This window comes from Aphis gossypii, chromosome 1 (assembly GCF_020184175.1).
Source record: "Aphis gossypii isolate Hap1 chromosome 1, ASM2018417v2, whole genome shotgun sequence".
Classification (NCBI taxonomy): domain Eukaryota; kingdom Metazoa; phylum Arthropoda; class Insecta; order Hemiptera; family Aphididae; genus Aphis; species Aphis gossypii.
In genome coordinates this window covers 83,697,671-83,719,729 of record NC_065530.1, presented here as the reverse complement: position 1 = coordinate 83,719,729, position 22,059 = coordinate 83,697,671, and the positions used below count along the sequence as shown (strand labels likewise).

Here is a 22,059-nt window from a genome sequence, read left to right as displayed (position 1 = left end):
GATTTTTCTTATTTTCTCAAATACCACGTGAGCAATAATGTAAGCTTCAGCAAAGTATGCCTAGACGCTGAAAAACTTATAGATAATTTAATAGTTTAAAAAAAATTGTAAATTCGAAAAAAATTTAAAACTTGCACAATCTCTTAAAAAAGCTTTAAATTGTATTTTGCTTAGGGTATACCATGATTTTTACCTTACATACTTAATTAATTGATTCATGAAATGTATGAATCACTATTATGTGATATAATCAAATGATCTGTTTGCAGATGAATTTGATAATATTTTATCAAGAACAAATTAAAAGCAAGTTGGCATTCTCTAATTTTCTCAATCAATTATAAAGACTGACGAATGTTCGTATTAGTTCAATTTAATCATATTATTGCTTAACAGAAATGATCAGCGGAGTGCGTGAAATATTTATCACGCGATACGCATAAAAACTAGCATACAAAATGTCCACTTAACTGTTGTACGGTGGCATAAGGCCAGAAAACATCGATTTACTAAAAGTGTAGAATGGATACAGCCATTTGTATTCTTCGCAATTTTCGTAATTGTGTGTAATAGTTTTCAAAAGCATAACGAATATATAACGTTCAACGCTGATCACCCATCCGAAATGCGAGCACGTTTTGCACACTCCGAAGATTGCAATTAGCATGGTAAAATCCAATTACACACGCGCTGAAATCGTATAATGTCGTAACACGTTGATGCTCTTTGTCGTTCTTCGATATAAGCCTTAAACTTATTGTCATTATAGTCTTATGGACTTGTGCCATATCAGTGTACCGTCATTCATCGCTACATGAACATTAATGCGACAAACGACCTCACCGACAGTAACCAATTTAACAATAAGTTCACAGAACTATCATACTAAGCCAACATTTATTGTTGAAGATTTTCTTATATATTAAAATGAATGTGATTTCGTTATTTTACAACTATTGTAAAATCATTTATATATACGTGGTATCATTTTTGTCTTTATTTATTCATTTATTTTTAATAATATACTTATATATATTCATTGTTGAATAAGATTAATATATTTTTCTGAAAATCATTACGTGTATGTACATGTAACAAATACAACGAACCAATAGTTTGTTATGTTTATAAAGTTTGGTTATGCCGAGTGAAATGTTAGTAGATAACTCTTTAATAATTTAGTGCATTATTAGTGTACAACTCGGTCCATCCAAACTTAAAATAGGCTTATAAATAATAAACTACTATAACTAAAGGTGATTATAGTAATTACATGCGTATTGAATACATTTAAATCTCTAATTTACTGTTTCACAAATCAAAAAAAATAGTTTATTTTAAAACCATAATTATGATATTATTCTATAAAAGACCTATTATTAAATTAAACAATGCACCTACTTATATTAGACTACAAACAAAAAAATATATATATATATATCTAATTCATGGCTTAAATAATATATAATCTTAATTAATATTTATGTTTAATAATAAATTAGTCATAAAAATTAAATTTTCTATTATCAATAGAATACAAGATTTATAATATTGAATGGCCTAACACTTATTTTACTTCAGATTTTTAGAACGTCATACTGGAAACCGCTCATAAAGTTTTAATTTGAAACATATTTTAATCAATTGTATTCTAAAATTCAATCATCTGGATAAAATAAGAATTAATTCATCAGTCTACTAAAAAAATGTTAGTCTTAACACTCTTAACAGATTTAATAACTAATATTTGTTATAAACAAAAAAATATTAGTTCTAAATTTAAATACTTTTTTTTTTTTTACATGTAAATGTGAATGGTAAATTGAGCGTACAAAAATTTGCCTTGGCCAAGTTATTATTTGTATTTTTTTTTTTGTACGAGCTGTTTTATTGTGAAAAGTAATAGAGGTATTTAAAAAATTACAGAAACAACATTCTTTAAAATAATAAATTACGGTGTATTATAATTTTGTTTACTACAACACAAGATATTATACTAAGTGTGTTAATATTATAATATATGTAGGTATGTTAATGTTAGTAACCATTTTCCTCGAAAATGAGAAATCGTTTTCAACCTATGCCCCCTCCCCAACACTAAAAAATAACAACAATAAAACCAATCTAAATACATTTGTTTAAAGGTAATTATAAAATATTCAAAAAATTAAAATCATTATGATAAAATATAATATATTATTATTAATTTGTACAATAATAATATAAAACTAGTATGTGTGAAGTAATTATATCAACTTTATTGGGCTATAAAAATAAATATTGAACTTGGGATAAATGTATATAATCTTAATGGTTTGAAAACTTTGGATAGTTTTGAATCATTTATATAGGTAATTAAGCAATGTACATCGAATAACACTTTGAATACATAAATACATTTAGAAAACTTGATTACCTAAGGAAATAAATACTTATTGAAAGCTGGACACAGGCTAAATTAAATTAATAAACTTATCTATAAATATATTTATTTCGAGAATAAATTCTATCACATTAATAAAATATGACTATCTAGCTAACTACCTAGACCTAGTAGTATATACCACTGCTTTATTATTATATTTTGAATTTTATATTAGGTATAATGTCAATTATTTATTTTAACCGAGAAATATAAAAATATATAAATCATTTCATTTATAGCTTAAATTTTACTAAATAACTTACATGATTGACATTTTTCATTATTATTAAATTCAAAATATTATAAATATTTCAATAAATATAGAACAAAAAGTCGATCAAAATAAAATTTGAATTATATTATGTGCAAAATTAAGATTTTTATTTACTTTTATATCATTTTTAGTTAATAATAAAGAATATGAAATATTTCTGTTTCATTTTATTTTAATTTATTCAAAGACACATTATTCTAATATTGTATATTCTAATCAATTTGTTACCAATATCTATGACAAAATAAATATTTATTGACATATAAAGTTAAAAAAATATATTGACATAAATTTAAAAATAAACTCATACAGTTACATTATATGTCTATTAATTATTATTATTTAGTTATTATCATATTCCATCAATACCTATCAAATAAAAAATAGCATACTATCATACTATTAATCATACTTGAGAACTTTAATCATCCTATAATAAAATCTATCTGAAATAAATTGTATATTCAATAATTATTAAGAGAATAATTACTTAAAATATCTCAAGTTATAATATTTTATCTTTTGTCAAATCCGTAACTTACTTGATTTAATTCAGATAAATAAACTTAATATGAATATATAAAACAACTAGTATTTTGTAGATAGTAATTTTTTTAAAGTGATTTCCCAATACCATATTATTTTTTGCGACTGCATATATTATACTACTATTTCTTTATATTTGTATGATATATTTATGAAGAAAATATTAATATACCTAATTAATAATCATATAAAAATTAATTTTCAGATAAAAATAATAAATAAAAATTAAAGACTGCAGAGTACTATCAATTTGACTAACTATGATCATAACCTCTGGACCCTTTATTTTAAGCTTTCTTGGTTACATAAAATGTGTGAATAATGCTAAAATAATTATAATATATTATAATAAAAAAATCATACAATTTTATGTTTCTTAAAATAATCTAGAATCGAAATATTATACTTATTTAATATTACTTAACTAAAACTGTAAATTACGTACACCTATATATTATTAAAATCCGTTCATCGTAAATACTGGATTTTATGGTATTGAATTTCATACTGTAAAATATTATAGATAATAAAGACGAGTACGGATCGAGCCTTGATTAAAAAAAAGTTCAAGATGGGTGAGTATTATATTTCAGTGCAAAAAAAAAAAATTACTCTACTCTATTGGAAATAATGTCAATCGTAAAATTCAACTTTGTTCCATTATTTGATCAAATTAATATTTTTTGAAACTTTCATTAAAAAAAAAAAAAAACTTTATATTTATATTTATGTATGAATAATTATATTATTAATGGTATTAATTCGGTAAAACAAAAATTACAAATCAATTATTTTTGTCTTCTTCGCGTGTCCGGTACTGGATAGTTTTATTACTAAACATATTAATTATACATACCAATTACTATACATATTATCATAAATAGTACAAATATTAGAGCTCACACATAAATAAATATAAATGATGTTCATCGAAAATAATCTGACAAGTATTAACAATATCTAACATAATAATATAATCAATAGCATTGTCAAATAAATTTTTGTGGCCAAGTCGCTTACTTGAGCCAGTAAAACTGTGAGTTTTAACATTTATGACTTTTTCGTTAGCTATCAACAAGTCAGTCGTATTATTATTTTTGTAAGATATTTATAAAAATCCTAAATTTATTAAATTTAGATTCAAACAAATGGTATCGGTTGCTGTATATAAAAACAAATATTTTAAAATAAAAAAGTTTCACGTTTCTCAAGTGAATTGTTTTGACATATTATTTTTATGGAAATTCATATAACTGGATTTTTATACGTCCTAGCTGAAACGCACCCTTTTCAATTTAAAAAACCTGTGAGAAATGTTATAGTTTTAAGAATGTGACAAAATATGTCAATATATTTTATTGAGTATAACAAATTGATAATGTTAAATGTTTTTAAATTAAAACTGTATACCGATTTCACTATATAAAGATATACAAAAATAATACTAAATAATTATTTATGATCTGAAATTTATGATATAAATTTAACTATACGTTTAAATCATTAAAACCTGACTTGTGGAAATTTAGCGGGTTCGAACCCACCAAAACTTATCGAAATAAAATAAATACATTTTTGAAACAAAACAATTTACTCAAATATAATACACTCTAAGAATAAAACCACTATATATACATTTCAAATGAATTTAAGTTCATTACATATTATGATCAGTGTGGGAATAAAATATTCAGTTAAACAATATATGGAATATGCATAACATTTTTCAAACTTCAAAAGTTAGTTCTTGAGTGCATTTAAATACTTTATTAAAATATTCATTATTGACAATTTTAGGAGGTTAACTAGACAGAATCAATAAAAAATATTGAACATTTTTAATTTAAAAATAAAATCACGGAACTTTTAAACAACCTTTGATTCATTAAACAGACATTTGAATTGCGTTTGAAATAGAAATATTTGAACAAATTAATTGATACTTGTAAAACACAATTAATGTGTTGGTAAACAAATAGTAAATAATATATCACGTTTCACACTTTATGCATTGTAAACCATTGAGGCAAGTAGACAACAAGATACTGACTGAAATCAACCTTTTGGTATATTCTCTAGAAATATTAAGCAAATAAAATCAACAACCACTAGACTTCATAATAATATTTTTTGGGAAATGTCTTTCTTTAAAACATTTAAAATTCAATATTCAACATTCGGTCTTCTTGTTTTAAACTTATAATTTGCAAGAGTATCACGATAATTTATTATATGTATATAAAAGTAAATATAAGAATTTATAAAATATATTATTATTATAAGTACTAAAAATGAAATAGATGTATTGATTTACGACTTGTACATTTAGGATAATAAGTCAAAAGAATACAATCAATACAGTCAATATGGGTGAAAAACCAAAATACATTATTAAAACAGAAAAACTTTTCTTTTTTTTTAGTAATAATACGTATTGTATCTACATGATATATATTTTGCTGATAAATTTGTCTGTGTCAATAATTTGTCTTCTAATAAATTGTTATTTTCATAAAGTTTCGAGGGTATACCAATAACACATTTATTATTTCTAAAAAAATACTATATTATTATTCCTGTACAAATGCAAAATGTATATTGAAATGGCTTACACATTATCAACGTCTATTTTATAAGAACTAAAAGTGTACGACATGTAATTTGCCAAAAACTTGTTGAAAAAGAATAATAAATTACACGTTGCGTTATTTACAATAACTTAAAACATGATACTCATAGTTTGTACTGCTAATAGATAAGTGGAAATAAGTAAACTTATATAATATTTATAACGATCCCAAAAGCTTCAACAGCTTTAATAATGTAAACTGTCGTCGTGTTTTTACAATCGTTGTATTACAACGAAACGACCACCTGCAAGAGGCATTACTTCGGTAACCTTAAAGATTCATGTGAATATATATTATATACTTACTGATTATATTATCTCTCTCTTTATATACATATATATATATTACCATACAAGTCTTAAATATGATTTTTACATCGAAATTTTTGTTTTGTTTTTAAATAATAAAATGTTATAAAAATTTCATTACGTAATAAAAGATTTATTTATAATATGTGGTTGTTTTTTTTTTTTTAGATCGGTTCATTTTTTATGATAAACTTATGTTTAGTGGTCATAGCCACACAATTTTCCGAGACAAAAAAGAGGGAAATGGAAAGAATGAAAATGGAACGAGCTCGTTTCCACTCGACCAGCACGCTGACCTCGTCGACAAACAACTCCGAACCATCGTCCTGTTACGCCCAAATGGTGAAGTAAGTATTTCTTTTTAACTTTTTTATCTCTTTTATTTATATATTCAATTTGAAAACATATACCGAGCTTTTAAGAAGATGTACATACAACAGGTATTGAACTGTGATCGAATTACAACATGTTTATTGTTGTATCGTAGGTTTAATGCTATTTAATGAAAATTTAATTCTAGTCCACGTCATTTAAAATACGTCGGAAAATATATTATTGTTATCGTCTGTATATAAAACTTCGACTAAATGTGTTCTGTGCCATTTTTATTAATTATAATACAAATGAATAAATCAGAGACAGACTGGGAAGTATATTACTCAGTATGCAACAACAATAAAATTCCCAAACCCATTTTATACCGGTTTTTTATCTATTGATTTTACAAAGATATATTTTTTTCCTGTGAATATGTACTTTTTTTCGGGTAGTAGTATATTCAATATACGTAATATAGTATATTTTGTAGGACCTCTGAAATGATGTAAAATATTTTATCAAGATTATCAGTGATTAAACTATAAACCCAAATTGTAAGGTTTTTATTCAATCGATGGAAAATAAAAAAAAATGTAGTTAATATTAATTTTACTAACATAATACATTTTTAATTATAATTATTAAGCTTTTTTTTATAAGAAATAATTAAATATTTATAAAACAATTAACACTAAAGGATATTGTAAATAGATTTACTAACATATTTTATTAATATTTTTTTATAAATATATTTTATACAAACTTAATTGTAGTCAATAAGCACAATATTTTGAGTACCCATGTGTTGTTTTCACTAAATCTATAGTCAGAACTGGTGAACAAATATATTGGATGTTACCTACATCACACTACTTTTATCATTCATTACAGATTAATTAATACGTGAGGGATGGATAAATACTTAATTAGATAATTAATTATGCATATTATTGTATAATGTATGGTTTCACTATGTCCTTATCGTATTCCTTATTTGTATTATTTACTAACGAACTGAATTATACGAATTGTAAATTGCAATCAATAAGCGTAATACTTTGACTTTCAAATAGGCATATTTTTAATTATATCTCAAGTCCGTACAATCGCATTAAATATTATTTTTATAATAATTGTTCACAAATATAATTAAAAACATAAATAATATAAAATGTAAACTTGGATAGTTAAATATATATACCTACCTGCTACATGCATAGGTAATAGTATTATAACCTGTATAATACAGTTAGTCTTAAGTAACACATCGTATTACTTATTCGTTTTGACCCTATATCGGCGATTTATAAGCTATAAATTATAAGCGTTTAAAATAAAATTCCTTAGTTACCTAAATCGTCAAATTATTAACAGTTCAGATAATAATACAGAGCTACAACAAACTAACTGCACACCTCGCAATTCTGCGTCTATAATTTGTAAGGTAGTTGATAAAATAAAGCTCAGTTGTTCACGATTAACCTGACCACCAGCGTGTATTTTAATACAGTATTCCCATTATTAACCGACAACCAATAGAATTTAATATTTTTTACGATCATTATATCGTGCAGATTTTCATCCATTCTAAGTTTCAATCAAATGCGACTGGAATTATGGTTTGCATGTGTATTCTGAATTATTACGCATATTATACCTGCCAATCTCTGGGAGTTATATTCAACCGGTGATTGAAAAACGACAATTGACGTCATTAGCATACGGCACGTTATAACAACTAGCTAGTGTAATCTGTTAAATTTAACAAGAAAACCCCATGCATTACCTAAATGTAATGTATGTTATTATAATAATAGTAAAAAAACAAACAAGCTATATCTTATAATTATACTAGGTAATTAAGATAAACGATAAATTAATATATTATGATGAAATAAAATGATATAATTGATTAGTAGTTTTGCTAAATTGCAATTTTACTAACTTGAAATAATATTATAGTATGATTATCTATTTATCCGTTCTTACGATACCTTTTTAAAAAGGTCAAAATATGTATTATAAAACTATAGCCGTTTTGTTTTTTTGTTATTTTACCTTGTCCAATAGACTAATGATACTTAAAGTTTAAATAATGGCAAAAACTCTGTACGCATATGGGGTATTTAACTAGTAAGTTAAAGCAATATGCCAAAGCCGGCATCTTGTCTCGTTTAAAGTTTTAATAAAGTTTCTGTTGTGAAACGGCTTTAAGTTTTCGACACACCGGAGAGAAAACATTGCTTGAAAATACCTCGCCGAACCTCTATGGCCGTTCGTTCAGCTTGCATCAGCCACCACACTCTTATAGTCATTTACCCTTTTTTCATGATCTATCTCACAACAGGCTCATAGTTAGAGAAGACGGGAAATTGAAATCCTTATGCGCGTGACAGTGCATCTTAAGTGAATTCAGTGGTGCTGGCCAACTGTTTTTGTTTTCACAGCTATTTTTTCTTATTATTATTATTTTTGCTTTAAATCTTCTTACAATTTTGAATGCAAATATTATCACCCTTCCGACATGGCCCTAGGGAATTATTCCAATGAACCAAAGAAATTTTCAAAATCTGTCAGTAAATATTTCCCACGTTTCAGATAAGTAATCTGTGAATACAAAAATGTCAATACTTTTAAAATACTAAAATATTTATATTTTAATCAATTATCTAATTATTATCTGTTGACTGTTTATTCAAATTATTTTTAAATTCATAAATAATACGTGATTTGGTAAATATCATCACTTAACTTCGACTAATTTTATCATTTAGAAGTAGTTTTATAATTTTCATATTTCATTCTTGATTATAAAATATCAATCCACAAATAAATAATAATAAAAAGAGGGTTATTAAGTATAACTAATACAAATTTTGATAAGTTTTGCAAAATTAAAACTTAAAATACTTATAAGTCATAAATAAGAATTGTTTCTTTGTATATTTATTGTTTTTAAATATCATCATTATTATTTTTTCCATGTTTTCTTGGTTATTATTAAAAATTATTGGGAATTTTTTACTTTTTACACATCATTAATTTTAATTGTCTAATAATATACACAAATAATTTTTTCATCAGTAATCCCTCAATATCTCAACGTAATTTTTTGTGCATAAAGAATCTGAAGTAATTAAAAAAAAAATATTTTTGATAACGTTTATATTATAAATTATTATATTAATCTACTTCTGAAATAACTGTGCTCACGCGCCTCACACTATAACAATATATTATTATGGGTACAATTTATTTTTATAATTATTATATATTGTTATACAATTTGGTGATAATTTAATAACCATATAGAAAAATCTCTATTACTTTTCCATGCTTAACTTTTTCACTCATGATATTACACGTTTAAAAATATAATATTATATTGTGTTATTAATGCTTTTTCTTATTTGACTTTTAGTGCCTATTCTACTTTAAGATTTACCTTTTAATAACTTCATACTAATTTTAAAGAGTCATATTTAAAATGGTATTACTGGTATTAGGTAGATATAAGTAGCCTAGGTACTTATAAACACTTCTAAACAGAGTAAAGAATTTTATATTTTTCTACACACTTTATATATACTACATTAATTATAAACCTTGAAAATGTATGGTAAGTTATAATATTGTTATAAATCATAACTAAATGAAATATTGCGGTAAAAATAAATAAAACTTAAGAAATTTTTAAAACTAAAAATGTAATAAATAATAAGTACATTTTATGAAGACCGCGTTTTTTAAAACCACTTAACGAAAACAAAATAATGTGTCATTACACTATAATAAAAAACGATTTTACACATAATAATTATAAAAGTTCTTCATTATTTTTACATTAAGTGAATTTTGTTCTTCGTAACCAATAAAAGTGTTTAAAATGTATTTTATATCACATATAGTTATCAATAAGTACCTAATTATTAGAAATGTAATTTAAAATTAATAATAAAAAAATGAACAATTATAACAGTAACACAAAATAATTTCGTGTCACTTCGTATATGGTGTTGAATAAATACTATACAATATACATAAGATTTAATCAAAGCAATCGTTATAGTAGCGTTCGATCACTCGACCAAAACAAATGTATTTAATTTACGTGTTAGTAATGTGAATACAGAATAGCACTCTATTTTATTACCATAACCACACTTGAAACCACAATTGAACTTCATAATCAGTGAACTTAGTACCTATATAATAATTGGTCAGAATTTTTATTCTGGTCGTATTTTTACCTTAAAAGAGTGTGTGGGTTTGAGTAGTTTAACGTATTTCATTATGTCTACTCCTAGTAAAAATATAATATACAAAATACAAATACATAGGAATAATATAATGTTTTTTTTTTTTTTTTGGAAACAAACAATTCACATTGATACCGTGAAACACTTTAATGGAATATATTTGAATATATTATGTACAATAAAGTAATACGTCAAACTGTTACATGCTATACAATTAACAACGAACTTCATAGAATGACAAGTTCAATGGTAATAATAAGACTCATCAACCTTCAAATGTATAATCATATAGCTCAGCGACTATGATATGTCTGAATATGCTTTATTTTGGACACTCTAATAAAGTATTTCAATACTTATTTCCTAGACCTGGTTCTATAATTCGCCAAATACCTTACTATTGTTTTTGGAAATACTAGTTTCTAGACCGGGAAAAAAACTCTCACGCCATTCGTCATAAATCCCAGTTTTCGTGTACAAATATGTATATGTATTACATAGGTACATGTAATTCAGATGTATCCGTTATATTATTAGCTTATAACGAAATTATGTTTATTTTTGCATTCAAAAATCGATTTTGCTAAATATCGTCATTAAATAAAATATGAAATATCTATATTCTATACTCGAGGAACTAAATAAACGTTGTATAATCTGTGTCAATAGTTTGTGTAATTGAGTGGATATAATTAAATTCAAATCGGAACGTACTTGCCAAAGTGCTGGTTTGGCAAAAATATATGCTGTATGTATAATGTCATATCTTATATAATAGCCCGTAATATAGTTGGTCTTGCCTTATGTAATAGCTCGTAATATAGCTATCACGGCATAATATGTTTCTAAGAATAGTGCTCAGATTTAAATCAAATAATATTTATCTACACCATAAACCGTGAAATTTCATAACCTATAATAATTACGAAGTCACGTAGGTGAGTAGACGACAGCAACGGCTTCGTTAAAATGGCTATATAATTATAATATACGAGCACAAATATCACGACGTTTGTTACGTATTATCATAAAGTATACGACGCGCTGTATATGACGAAAGTGCGAAGTGCGTAGTCGTCAGAGTCCGATTAGGATTCTGCGCGACACCGGAGACTTGCTGTCACAGTACACCATCATATATTATTATCTCGGTCGTGTTACGGACGTGTACGGGTACATGTCGCGCAGCATCTGTTTCTACGATCACCAGTTAATTCCTAAGTCGTCGTCGTAAACTATCGATGATCTCGTCGGATGTAAGTGCTTGCAGTAGCTGTTACGAACGGATCTCCGAGTTCGTACACCTGGTTAGTTGATGATCGCCTCTCGGGTTTAGGGAAGAGGGTGGTACTCGAAGCTATCGTAGAGTGTTTACAACTACGACCGCGATAATATATCATGTATATGTTTATTATTATAGTATTTATTGCTGCAGCGTACAGGTTTATAAATGTGCGCGGCTTTTTGTGTGACGGTTTTGACAAATTACGCAGCAGTCGTCGTAGTCGTCGTCGTCGTCTTCGCCGCTGCTGTCGAGCGTTATTCGTAAAATGTATATAACATACTATATAAACGCCCTCCCCCACTATCATACTGCTCTCTCTCTGCACTCCCCGACCAACAAAAATTCTCCATCAGGGAGTAAAATTCCGGTGCGTCATTAGCCGAGTTAATTTATTATTAATTGCCGAGTTTACTCGGATATGCATATACTGTACGCACTAAACCAACACACACAAGCAGATATATACTTTCTCAAGGTCTGTTGGATAAATGGTGGTAGTGATGCTGGTGATTATGGTTTCATATGCAGTTGATGGAGACGGTCGGGGGTGGGAAAATGGACCGGACGTCTCGAGGAGGGTACACGACCGACCGACTGTGTGCGAATCGGACGACTACTAATTACATTGCATGAAGGTAACTGAACACATAACTCGAATGAAGACAATACTCATATAATATAATATGTAATATAATTGTTATCAACAGCTTTCATATCACTTGAAATATTATCCTGTCATTACACAGCAGAATCATTGCATATATAATAATAATTAATATGTATAATGAATAGGGCAGAGAACTGGTAGCATTTTGATAATTTGCAGTTTTGTGCAATCGCTAAAATAGCAGAGTAAGAAACAAAAAACGTTTTATGCTGAGACAAAGCTAGTTTTGTAATTTTATTTTACGAACAAGTAGATGAATATTTTGAGTTTTTTTGGGGGGGTTGGGGTTATATATTTTTTTATATATATTTTAATTAATTAATAATGTTATCAATATTTTCTAGACTAACGTTTCTATTTCATTTAATATACGAGTACAGCCAACATTTTAGACTCAAGTTTATTTTACATTTTTATCACAATATTTTTTTTCCTAAAAAATTCTTGAGAATCACTGATTATATTAATATTCCGTTTTTTTTTTTTTTAATTTTTTTCATTCACAATTAATTGTTCACAGTATAAAATATAATCGATAATTTCGATATTCAGCTATACGGGTACTCCAATATATTCACATTTCTCGTTCAGACTATTCAGATCTCACTATTCGAAATGTTTTTAAACAGTCTAGTGTAAGTATTTGTGATTTATTATTTTCTTTTATGATTCTTCATTTTTATACGAAAAATAAATCCCAAAGTTAAAGTATCCTTATTTTCACAATAAACGAAATTCATTTTTATTCGTATATTTAAAAATGCATATGTTGAATGTGTAAGTGCATATTGAGTGACTATTTAGAGTCCTCTGCAAAAATAATAACGTATAATAATATATCAACCCCGCTGTGATTCAGTCGAAAACATTATAGTTATGAATCAGTTTAAAATCGTTTCTAATTTGTAAACGAAGTTATTATTATGAAACCAAAATCGTTTATTTCACCATATAATTCTTATTATCATTATCATAATTTATAATCATCACGCACTCATGTTACGCAATATGATAATCTCAAAATCTCTACTTAAAAATTAATATTAAGTCGTATCGCGTGTTTTTATATTCACACAACATTCAGTTATACATATTATTATTACTTATTAGCATCATCAATGAAACTGATTTTTATTACGTAACCTGTAGAATACAATCTTATGATGCTAATGTGTATTATAATCAGGTATCGATAAATCATTATCAATTTCCTGCATCAAATAGGATACAGGGTACTGATTTTTTGACAAATACGATTCTCCGATTAAATTGTCATTGTCATCATAGTAATTATTGTTTATTTCGTTTAGATTAATAATTTAGTCGTTTAAAATGCCATTGTGTGTACAATTGTACTTTACCTACACTTAAACATATACGGTAGGTATAATAGGGCTTCATGGTGAAAACGGAAATTCGGAAATTAATTACCGTTCGTAGAATAATTAATTCAGCAAGTTAACTTTATACTTAAAATATCATTTTCGATATGTTTGTTTCACTAATGTTAGCAATATCAATCGTCGTTTGCTATTTTTATTTGAAAATAAACGAAACTTTCTGCATTTTTGAAACATTTATGTAAAATATTTATACAGTTCTATAGTTTATTATAAATCAGTGCATTCAAGTTATAACAAATTTAAGATAAATTTGAATTTTTGTAAAAAAATATATTATAGAATATATTTTTTTTTTATTATTATTCTATACACTTTAAAATGTTTAAAACATTTAGCAAATCAGCAGTTTATTATATATTTAATATTCATATATACATTTAACAACTTACCATAACTAGGGCAAGAAAATTTTGATTTTATTAATAATTTTCCAATTACCTATTATTTAACTATGTAATATATTCAAAATTAATTTAACGATTCTTTAACTTTATAATTCAAAACCGAGGAGAAAATATTATTTGAATTATTTTATACTTGTTGATAATGAAAAATGATCTTTAAGAAAATGATGAAATTATCAGTTCAAAAATATTCATAATAAAGTTATAATACCCACTTACAAAATAATTTCTTATTTATGGACAAATTTAAGACTTAATTTTATTGTATATTTTTATCTATAAATTATGTTTTAAATTACCTTTTATTATAAAGTCATAAGCGATTATATTATGTACACATATTATTTAAAATTATAATACCTTTGTTTTTGATTTTCAACTTATTGATACTTAAATTTATATTTTTGTAATCAATTAGAGTCATAAAAGCAGCAATAAAAATTGTTCATACTACTACAGACGATATAACCATATGCATAACTATAGTGCATAATTTATGATCATGTTTTTCTCTTAAAAAGTTGGCCACTTAGTAGAAATAATAAAAACGCATAAATGCAATTTAGGATTTTAGAATTCATTGTTTGCAAAGACAAATAAAAGGAACGTTTAATCATAACCAATAGTGATCATCTAGTCATTAGGGATAACAATAATAAAAAATGTTATACATGTGTATATTTGAAACATCGTTAAAACAAGAATAAATACCCAAATAATAATTTGGGTTGACACTTCGAGTTTTGTCTCATTAGCGGTTATAACTATCATTACTCGGAGAATGAGGAATGATAAAGGTCTGAATATTACACCCAGCCGTCAGTTATTAACTATCTCGACATTTCCCCATTACTGATCCCAACGATTAACACCGAAGGACTAATGATTCGATAAAAACAATTGGAACACGAGTTGATGTTGGCAATACGTTTTCAAATAAGTGCTCTACCGAGCCCTCTCGTCCTATATTAACACTGGCGATTATCCCTTATTTACAACGACGCTACCCTTTTCTACTGTATACATTTTCGAGCCATCTCTTCAAGTCAATGTTGTCGTTGTTAATGTAGTTAACACCAGTACAAAAAACAAAATGATGCATTTCAGTTGTTGAACAACTTTTTGTTTAAGAAAATTCGTTAACATGTTGTCAAATTATTTTGTAATTTTTTTATTTTCTTCAAAACCGTATCGTTTTAGTTAATTAATATATATTGTCTTATGATTTAACGAAATGTTATTATATCATTAAATCATTTCATAATAATACATATTTAGTTGATTTAATGTAATTCATTATGTATTCTAATACTTCGTATTTTTTTTTTTTAAATATAAATCAAAAAGCTTCAGATAATTTTAAAAAACGTACTATTCTGGAACATCAAAATATTATTAAAAAAAATTATTATTTTATATTTATAGACAAATATGCCTATTGTTAATAAATTCATTATAAATTGCAAGTAAATTAATTAAACTTGTCCGTTGCATCATCAAAAATTAAAAATGTTTACTCGATTACAACATTAATTAATCAACATTTTATTTCTCCGAGAAAATATTGTACTTATCATAGTTATAGCTTTTAATAATGCATTAAAAATTCAATAGGTAGGGAATGGAATCAAAAAAACTCGTAAACTAGTAATTAATTAAGACATGTTTGAGTTAAAATTTAAAAACAATTAACCTTTTTTTGTCAAAAAGTTCATTGTTATGACAATAGAAATAAGAAAATGTAGGTATTAATAAAAATAGCATATTATTAAAATACTTTAAAATGTTGAATTATTTCGTTTAGAGTTTAACCTAGTATTTTCTTAATTAAAAAACTTTTTGTAACCTTAGTGGAGATTTTGTAAAAGCTGTAAATAATCTAATTAATTATATTTTTTAATCATGAACATATTTAAATTACATATTACGTTGCTTTATTTTAATATTGTTTACTTTATTATACTGTAATTAAAAAATAATACATTTCAGTTGTTTGTGGAATCAAAAAATATAAACTTGAATTCTATAAATTGTTTAATTTAAAATAAGTTGCAATGAAATCTAATTTAGATACTAATTCGTATTATTTCTAATGTTTTAAAATAAACAAAATTATTATTTATCAACATATTACCTAAATCTAAACTCAATCGAACATAATCAAATACAACTGTGTACTAAATGTTTTTTTTTTTTTTTAATTATTTGTTGTATCTCTAGAGAAATGAAATAATCAATTTATTTTATGCAGCACTTTAGCGTATGATTGATAAATTATTTCATGCTGTTTTGTAAGTCACTTATCAAGAAAACTTGATCACTGGCTAATGGTTTACATTATAACGATATAACATTATTTTGACAACTATTGAACGTTGTACAGAAAAATTAAATTAAAATAAAACAGAACATGAATTAAAAGTAATCTTAAACCGTAAAGCATTTCTTAAAACACACTGTTTTAAATTTATTTAATAAATATAACAATAAGTTTTTACATTAAAAATAATTTTAAAAAGTTATAATTTATTCAATTTGAATATATGGAAAAACATGTAGTAATATATTTAGTATAGCTATTTATTAACATTTAATTACTAGTATAAATAATTATGTCTAAATCACAAATTATAAAATTCAATTAAATATTCTTGCCTCTGGAATGTTTGGTTTTAATTGAACGTGCATTCATTGAATTACATAAATTAGCTAAAATGTTTGTATTGAACTGTATCTAATAATACTGGGTTTCTAATTATACAAACTTAGTTTTAAAATATGCAAACATTTATTTTAATACATTTTATAAAACATAGTAACTATTCATAAAAAATATATATATACATTCAATTGTAGGACAATATTATATAATAAATAAAATAAAATGTACATTATTTTAATTAAGAGCTATCAGGTTATTTAGTTATAGATAATGTAAATTAATATTTTGATGCTTGTAAAATTATTGGTTATATTCCATCAAATATGCTTACAAAAATTAATAGTCATCGATAAAAATACTAAATCTTTATATGGTTTGTTTAAATTAAATATAGTTTAAAGTCAAAGCTGTCACTGAGTTTATTTTACCGTCAAGTAAATAACTGAAGCTTGACAATCATAAAATAACAACTCTAAACACAATGAAATGACAACATAGTAGTATAATTTACTACGGAACTGCCAAAACCAATATTTTTACAGCATTTTCATCCTCTCGAAATGACAAATGTATAATGTTTTCCACGAATGTATGTTTTCTTTTATTTATTTTTAAAAATTCATACTTTGTGTTATATTTAAACCAAATACCAAACGGTTAAATATGTGAAAATATAAACTGTTAAAAAGTGGGTGTGTTCTTAAATAATAAGTTTTAGAGTACCTATAACATGCAATAAAGAAAAAATAGTTTTGCTAATTTATTTGTTAAAATGTTTAACTAATTTCAAAGTAGGTTAATATCAACATATCTTAGAATAAAGATAATACCTCATCGTTTTAAATAATAATACTGAAACTTAGTAGATTCATAATTATTTTTAAATAAAACCATAAAATTATAAATTAAATAAAACGAAATCAAATATATTTTTTTTACTTATATATAATATATAATGTATAAACATAATTTATGTGTTGATTAAAAATATAAAAATATAATAAACAGATACCTATTCAATAATATTTTTTTATCCACTTATGTTTTGAACGAAATATTAAATCATAAATTAAACAAATGTAGTATTTATAAATTATTTATACTGATAACTCATTTATTCAAGACAAAAATGTGTATCAAATATTACATACAAAATGACGTGTTATAGATAGGTAATCGGATAAAAATTAAACTTTTTAGCGAATTAAAGTTTCGTTTATTTATTGTGAAAAAAAAATAACTTTTCAGGTTAAAGATATACAGCTGAGTTCTTAACAAAAAACATTTGATTCAGAATTAGTTTTTGAATGCAATAATAGCTTTCGGATTAAATCCAGAGAATAATTTCCTCTAGAATAAAACCAGCTCAAGTTCAAGCTACAACAGTGAAAATCGTATTTACCTTTTTAGAAATATATAATTAACTGTTTAGACTTTAGACCCCATATTATACTTCTTTTAAAGAAAACATTTTAATTTATTTAAATTACTCTTCTAAAAATGTTTATACACGTATAGATATCAATATTGGTGTATTTAATATACCTATAGTTATACATTTTAAGAACATTTTACAATAATATACATTTTTTTTTTAAATTGATCACATTTTTTTTTATTATTATTTATATATAGTACCTATATTTAAACTATAATTTTCTCTAAATATATTATAAGATTGGATTTTTTTTAAAGAAATAATATCTATAAGTTTGATTTTTAACTGTTAACAATATTATCAGCTCTAAAAGTATTAAATGGGTTGTTATTGACGAACATAAAGTAAAGGTCTCTACATTGTTATTATTCTACAAGTCCTAAGAACTATATCCTACATCCCAAACTCTAATACAAACTAAACGCAGACTTAACTACAAAATTGTAATGTACTGATGAACATAAAATATGTAAATTTAATAGTTTGTCACCATCTAGACGATAATGTTTTTGTGCAATAGTTAACGACAACTTTAATTGATTACTATGCATAGTAAAAGTAAAATATGACAGAAGCGTTATAGGATTATATAAATGATTTGTTTGAATAAATAAACATTTTATTCATATTACGACGTACATTTGTATAATCATAATTTTTTTTGTAGAAAAGATTTTCAGCTATATTATTTGAATAGTTAATATTAATAATTTTATGGTGGTATTGACAAATCATACAAAATATTGATTTTTATTCCTAATATGATTGACACATAAAACTTGTTTTTAGCTATAAATGTATAAACAATCTGCAACATGAATACATTTTTCCTCGTTATAAAATAATATTATTCTTGTAATGGTACTTAACTATTTATAGTTCTGTAGAGCTGTAGATACATTATCATTGCTAAATTAAACACTTACAATATACATGTAAATAAAACTGGTGTATAGCAAGGTCATAAGTCGTATATTTATTTTTTTTTCTACAACATTGTCATATAATTAGTTCTGAAAGTTAGAATCTAGTGTTAGAGGTACATTAAAGGAAGAAAGTAGTAATAATAATATATAAGTATATTTATAATAAGTTGAATTAATTAGATACGTTAAATCTAAAACTTGTATGGTTAAATTAAGATAACATGGAAAGTATAATAATAATTTGTTGAGATGTAAGTATATGTTATATGTCGAAGGAGATGTTGGAGAATTTGAAAAGGGACAATAAGCTGGCACGCTATAGTGAAATTTTAGGGCAGTTGAAAACGAAGTGGGTAATGTCGCAAACCATAGAATTGTTGTGGAGTGTGCAGGGGATTCATTTAATGAAAGTTTGAATGAATGGAAAAAAAGTTAAGTGTAGCTAAGTAGTAGAGAAGAGATGTATGTTTCATATAATAGAACCTTGTTGATTTTAATAATATAATATTACGAGTGACCGCGAAAGAATGTGCAGTTATGCAAGAACTGGAAGAGTTTTTTAGACGTGACGCCAAGAATAATACACCAGGAGGAAAGAGTTAAAAATTTAGGAATTTTCTTGGAATAGTTATTTTCGAATGAATTTTCCAGCCAGCCATTTATATATGACGTAATGTGGTTGACATGCTATTTAAAACCCAATTGTGGGAAATAAAGGTAGATTTTTAGACTCATATTAATTATACTCATACTCATTAATTATAGATAAATATAAGAATAGGTATTGAATTGATATTAATATGACTGTTCGGTATTAGACAAGTAATTATAGGATAGTGGTCGATACTAAGTGAATCATCTATGGTGGACCAAGTTGAAGACCAATTTTGATTGATAGAGCAGAATTAAATATCAAATTTAGAGCTAGGGCAACTGTGCTGTGCTAGGTGGTTGCACTTGTGTTTATAACGCTATGGCTTAAGAACTGAAATTATTCTATATATGAATACTGTTAACACAAATATAAGAGAAAAAAAAACCACATATAACACGATAACTTCTAAGTAATAACTGGAGAAAAGATGGCAGTTATTACTTAGAGTTTCTATTTATACTAAGTTGCAATATTAATCATAATATGTTTACGCAAAAACATGATATCATAATACATATTTTTAATGACTAATATTTTTAAGAATAATAATAAGTGATATCTACTTTCATTTTGAGCTGTATTATATTCCATTTCAAATCTGTGATGACAAGTTAACGAAATATCCATAATATTTATATAAATGAATAAAATTAAAAATTAAAATACTATTTTTAATAGCCCTCGAAATATTTGTTTTATGTATAATACATTATTAATCATTTATATTTTACAATAATTAAAAACAAAATCGTATTTACGAGTAAATAAAAATAAGGTATCATATTTATCTAAACGTATTAATGATTGATATTATATGATATTGGAAAAATTGTTTTTAATTTAATTTTATTACGCATATTTGTCCATTTTATAATATTATCGTATTTTAACTTTAATTTAATTTTGTTTAATTAAATTATAAAACATTATACAACAATATTTAACCTTTTCTATATAATTTACAGCGGTTATTTGAGCTGTAAAAAAAAATTTAAAGAAAACCGAATGATACATATTTGAATAATATTTGCGTAAGGTTTACATAAACACTAAAATATTGATCGCCAAAAGGTGACATATTCACAACCTCTCGTTCTAGTATACTATATATTTATTTTTAAGTTAAACTTTTGCAAATGTTCTCTATATTAAAAATATGTATTTATTATTATTATTTTAATTACTATTATCATTTATTGTTGCATTTCAATTCAAATTCATTTTTTTTTTTTTGTATTTTTATTGTAATAACTAAAGACATTTTGTACGATGATTCTATAACACTTTAAAAATAGTAGTACTTAGATATTTTCATACAGTAAAACACTATTTAAAATTTAAATATATTAATAATCATTTTAAATATAGAAAACAAACTTTTTTTGGTTTATAAAACCTCTTGTGCAAGTGCTTACACCTCCAGCAATGCAAAACTTATCCATAAAAGGCATAAAGAATAGAAATCGTTCCCTAGGTAACTAATATCGTTATAACATTCCCATGAACAGATTAAAGTACCTTGTTCAATAGTTTAATATTATGTACTATGTAGTATGTATATTATATTATATTATAGCAATATACAGATGAAATTAACAAATAATATTTTTTAAGAGACACTTTTGAAACTTATAAATTATGAGGAGTAGGCATACAAATTGAAAATACGAGTTTATCTAAAATAATTAAAGTAAAAAAAAAAAAAGTGTCTGTTGTACAGTAGTTATCGAATATAGAATAGGTCACTATAATGGGTGTGTTAAATTTTAATGCAATGATAGATATCATTGTATACAAAAACGATTCTGAACCGAGATGATTTTTCAAAAAATTGTGCGTATGTATTCTTATAATTTTTC

The 22,059-nt window shown here is 24.9% G+C and overlaps 1 protein-coding gene across 6 annotated transcripts in view; it reads left to right on the top strand.

The window, feature by feature from the left end:
• Positions 1–22,059, top strand: part of LOC114132118 (voltage-dependent T-type calcium channel subunit alpha-1G) — a 223,109-nt gene that overhangs the window by 136,500 nt on the left and 64,550 nt on the right. For all 6 annotated transcript variants that reach the window (XM_050198879.1, XM_050198876.1, XM_050198878.1 and 3 more), the window contains exon 9: positions 6,352–6,530. In XM_050198879.1, the coding sequence (XP_050054836.1) occupies positions 6,352–6,530 (179 nt within the window). The remainder of the gene's footprint in view (positions 1–6,351; positions 6,531–22,059) is intronic.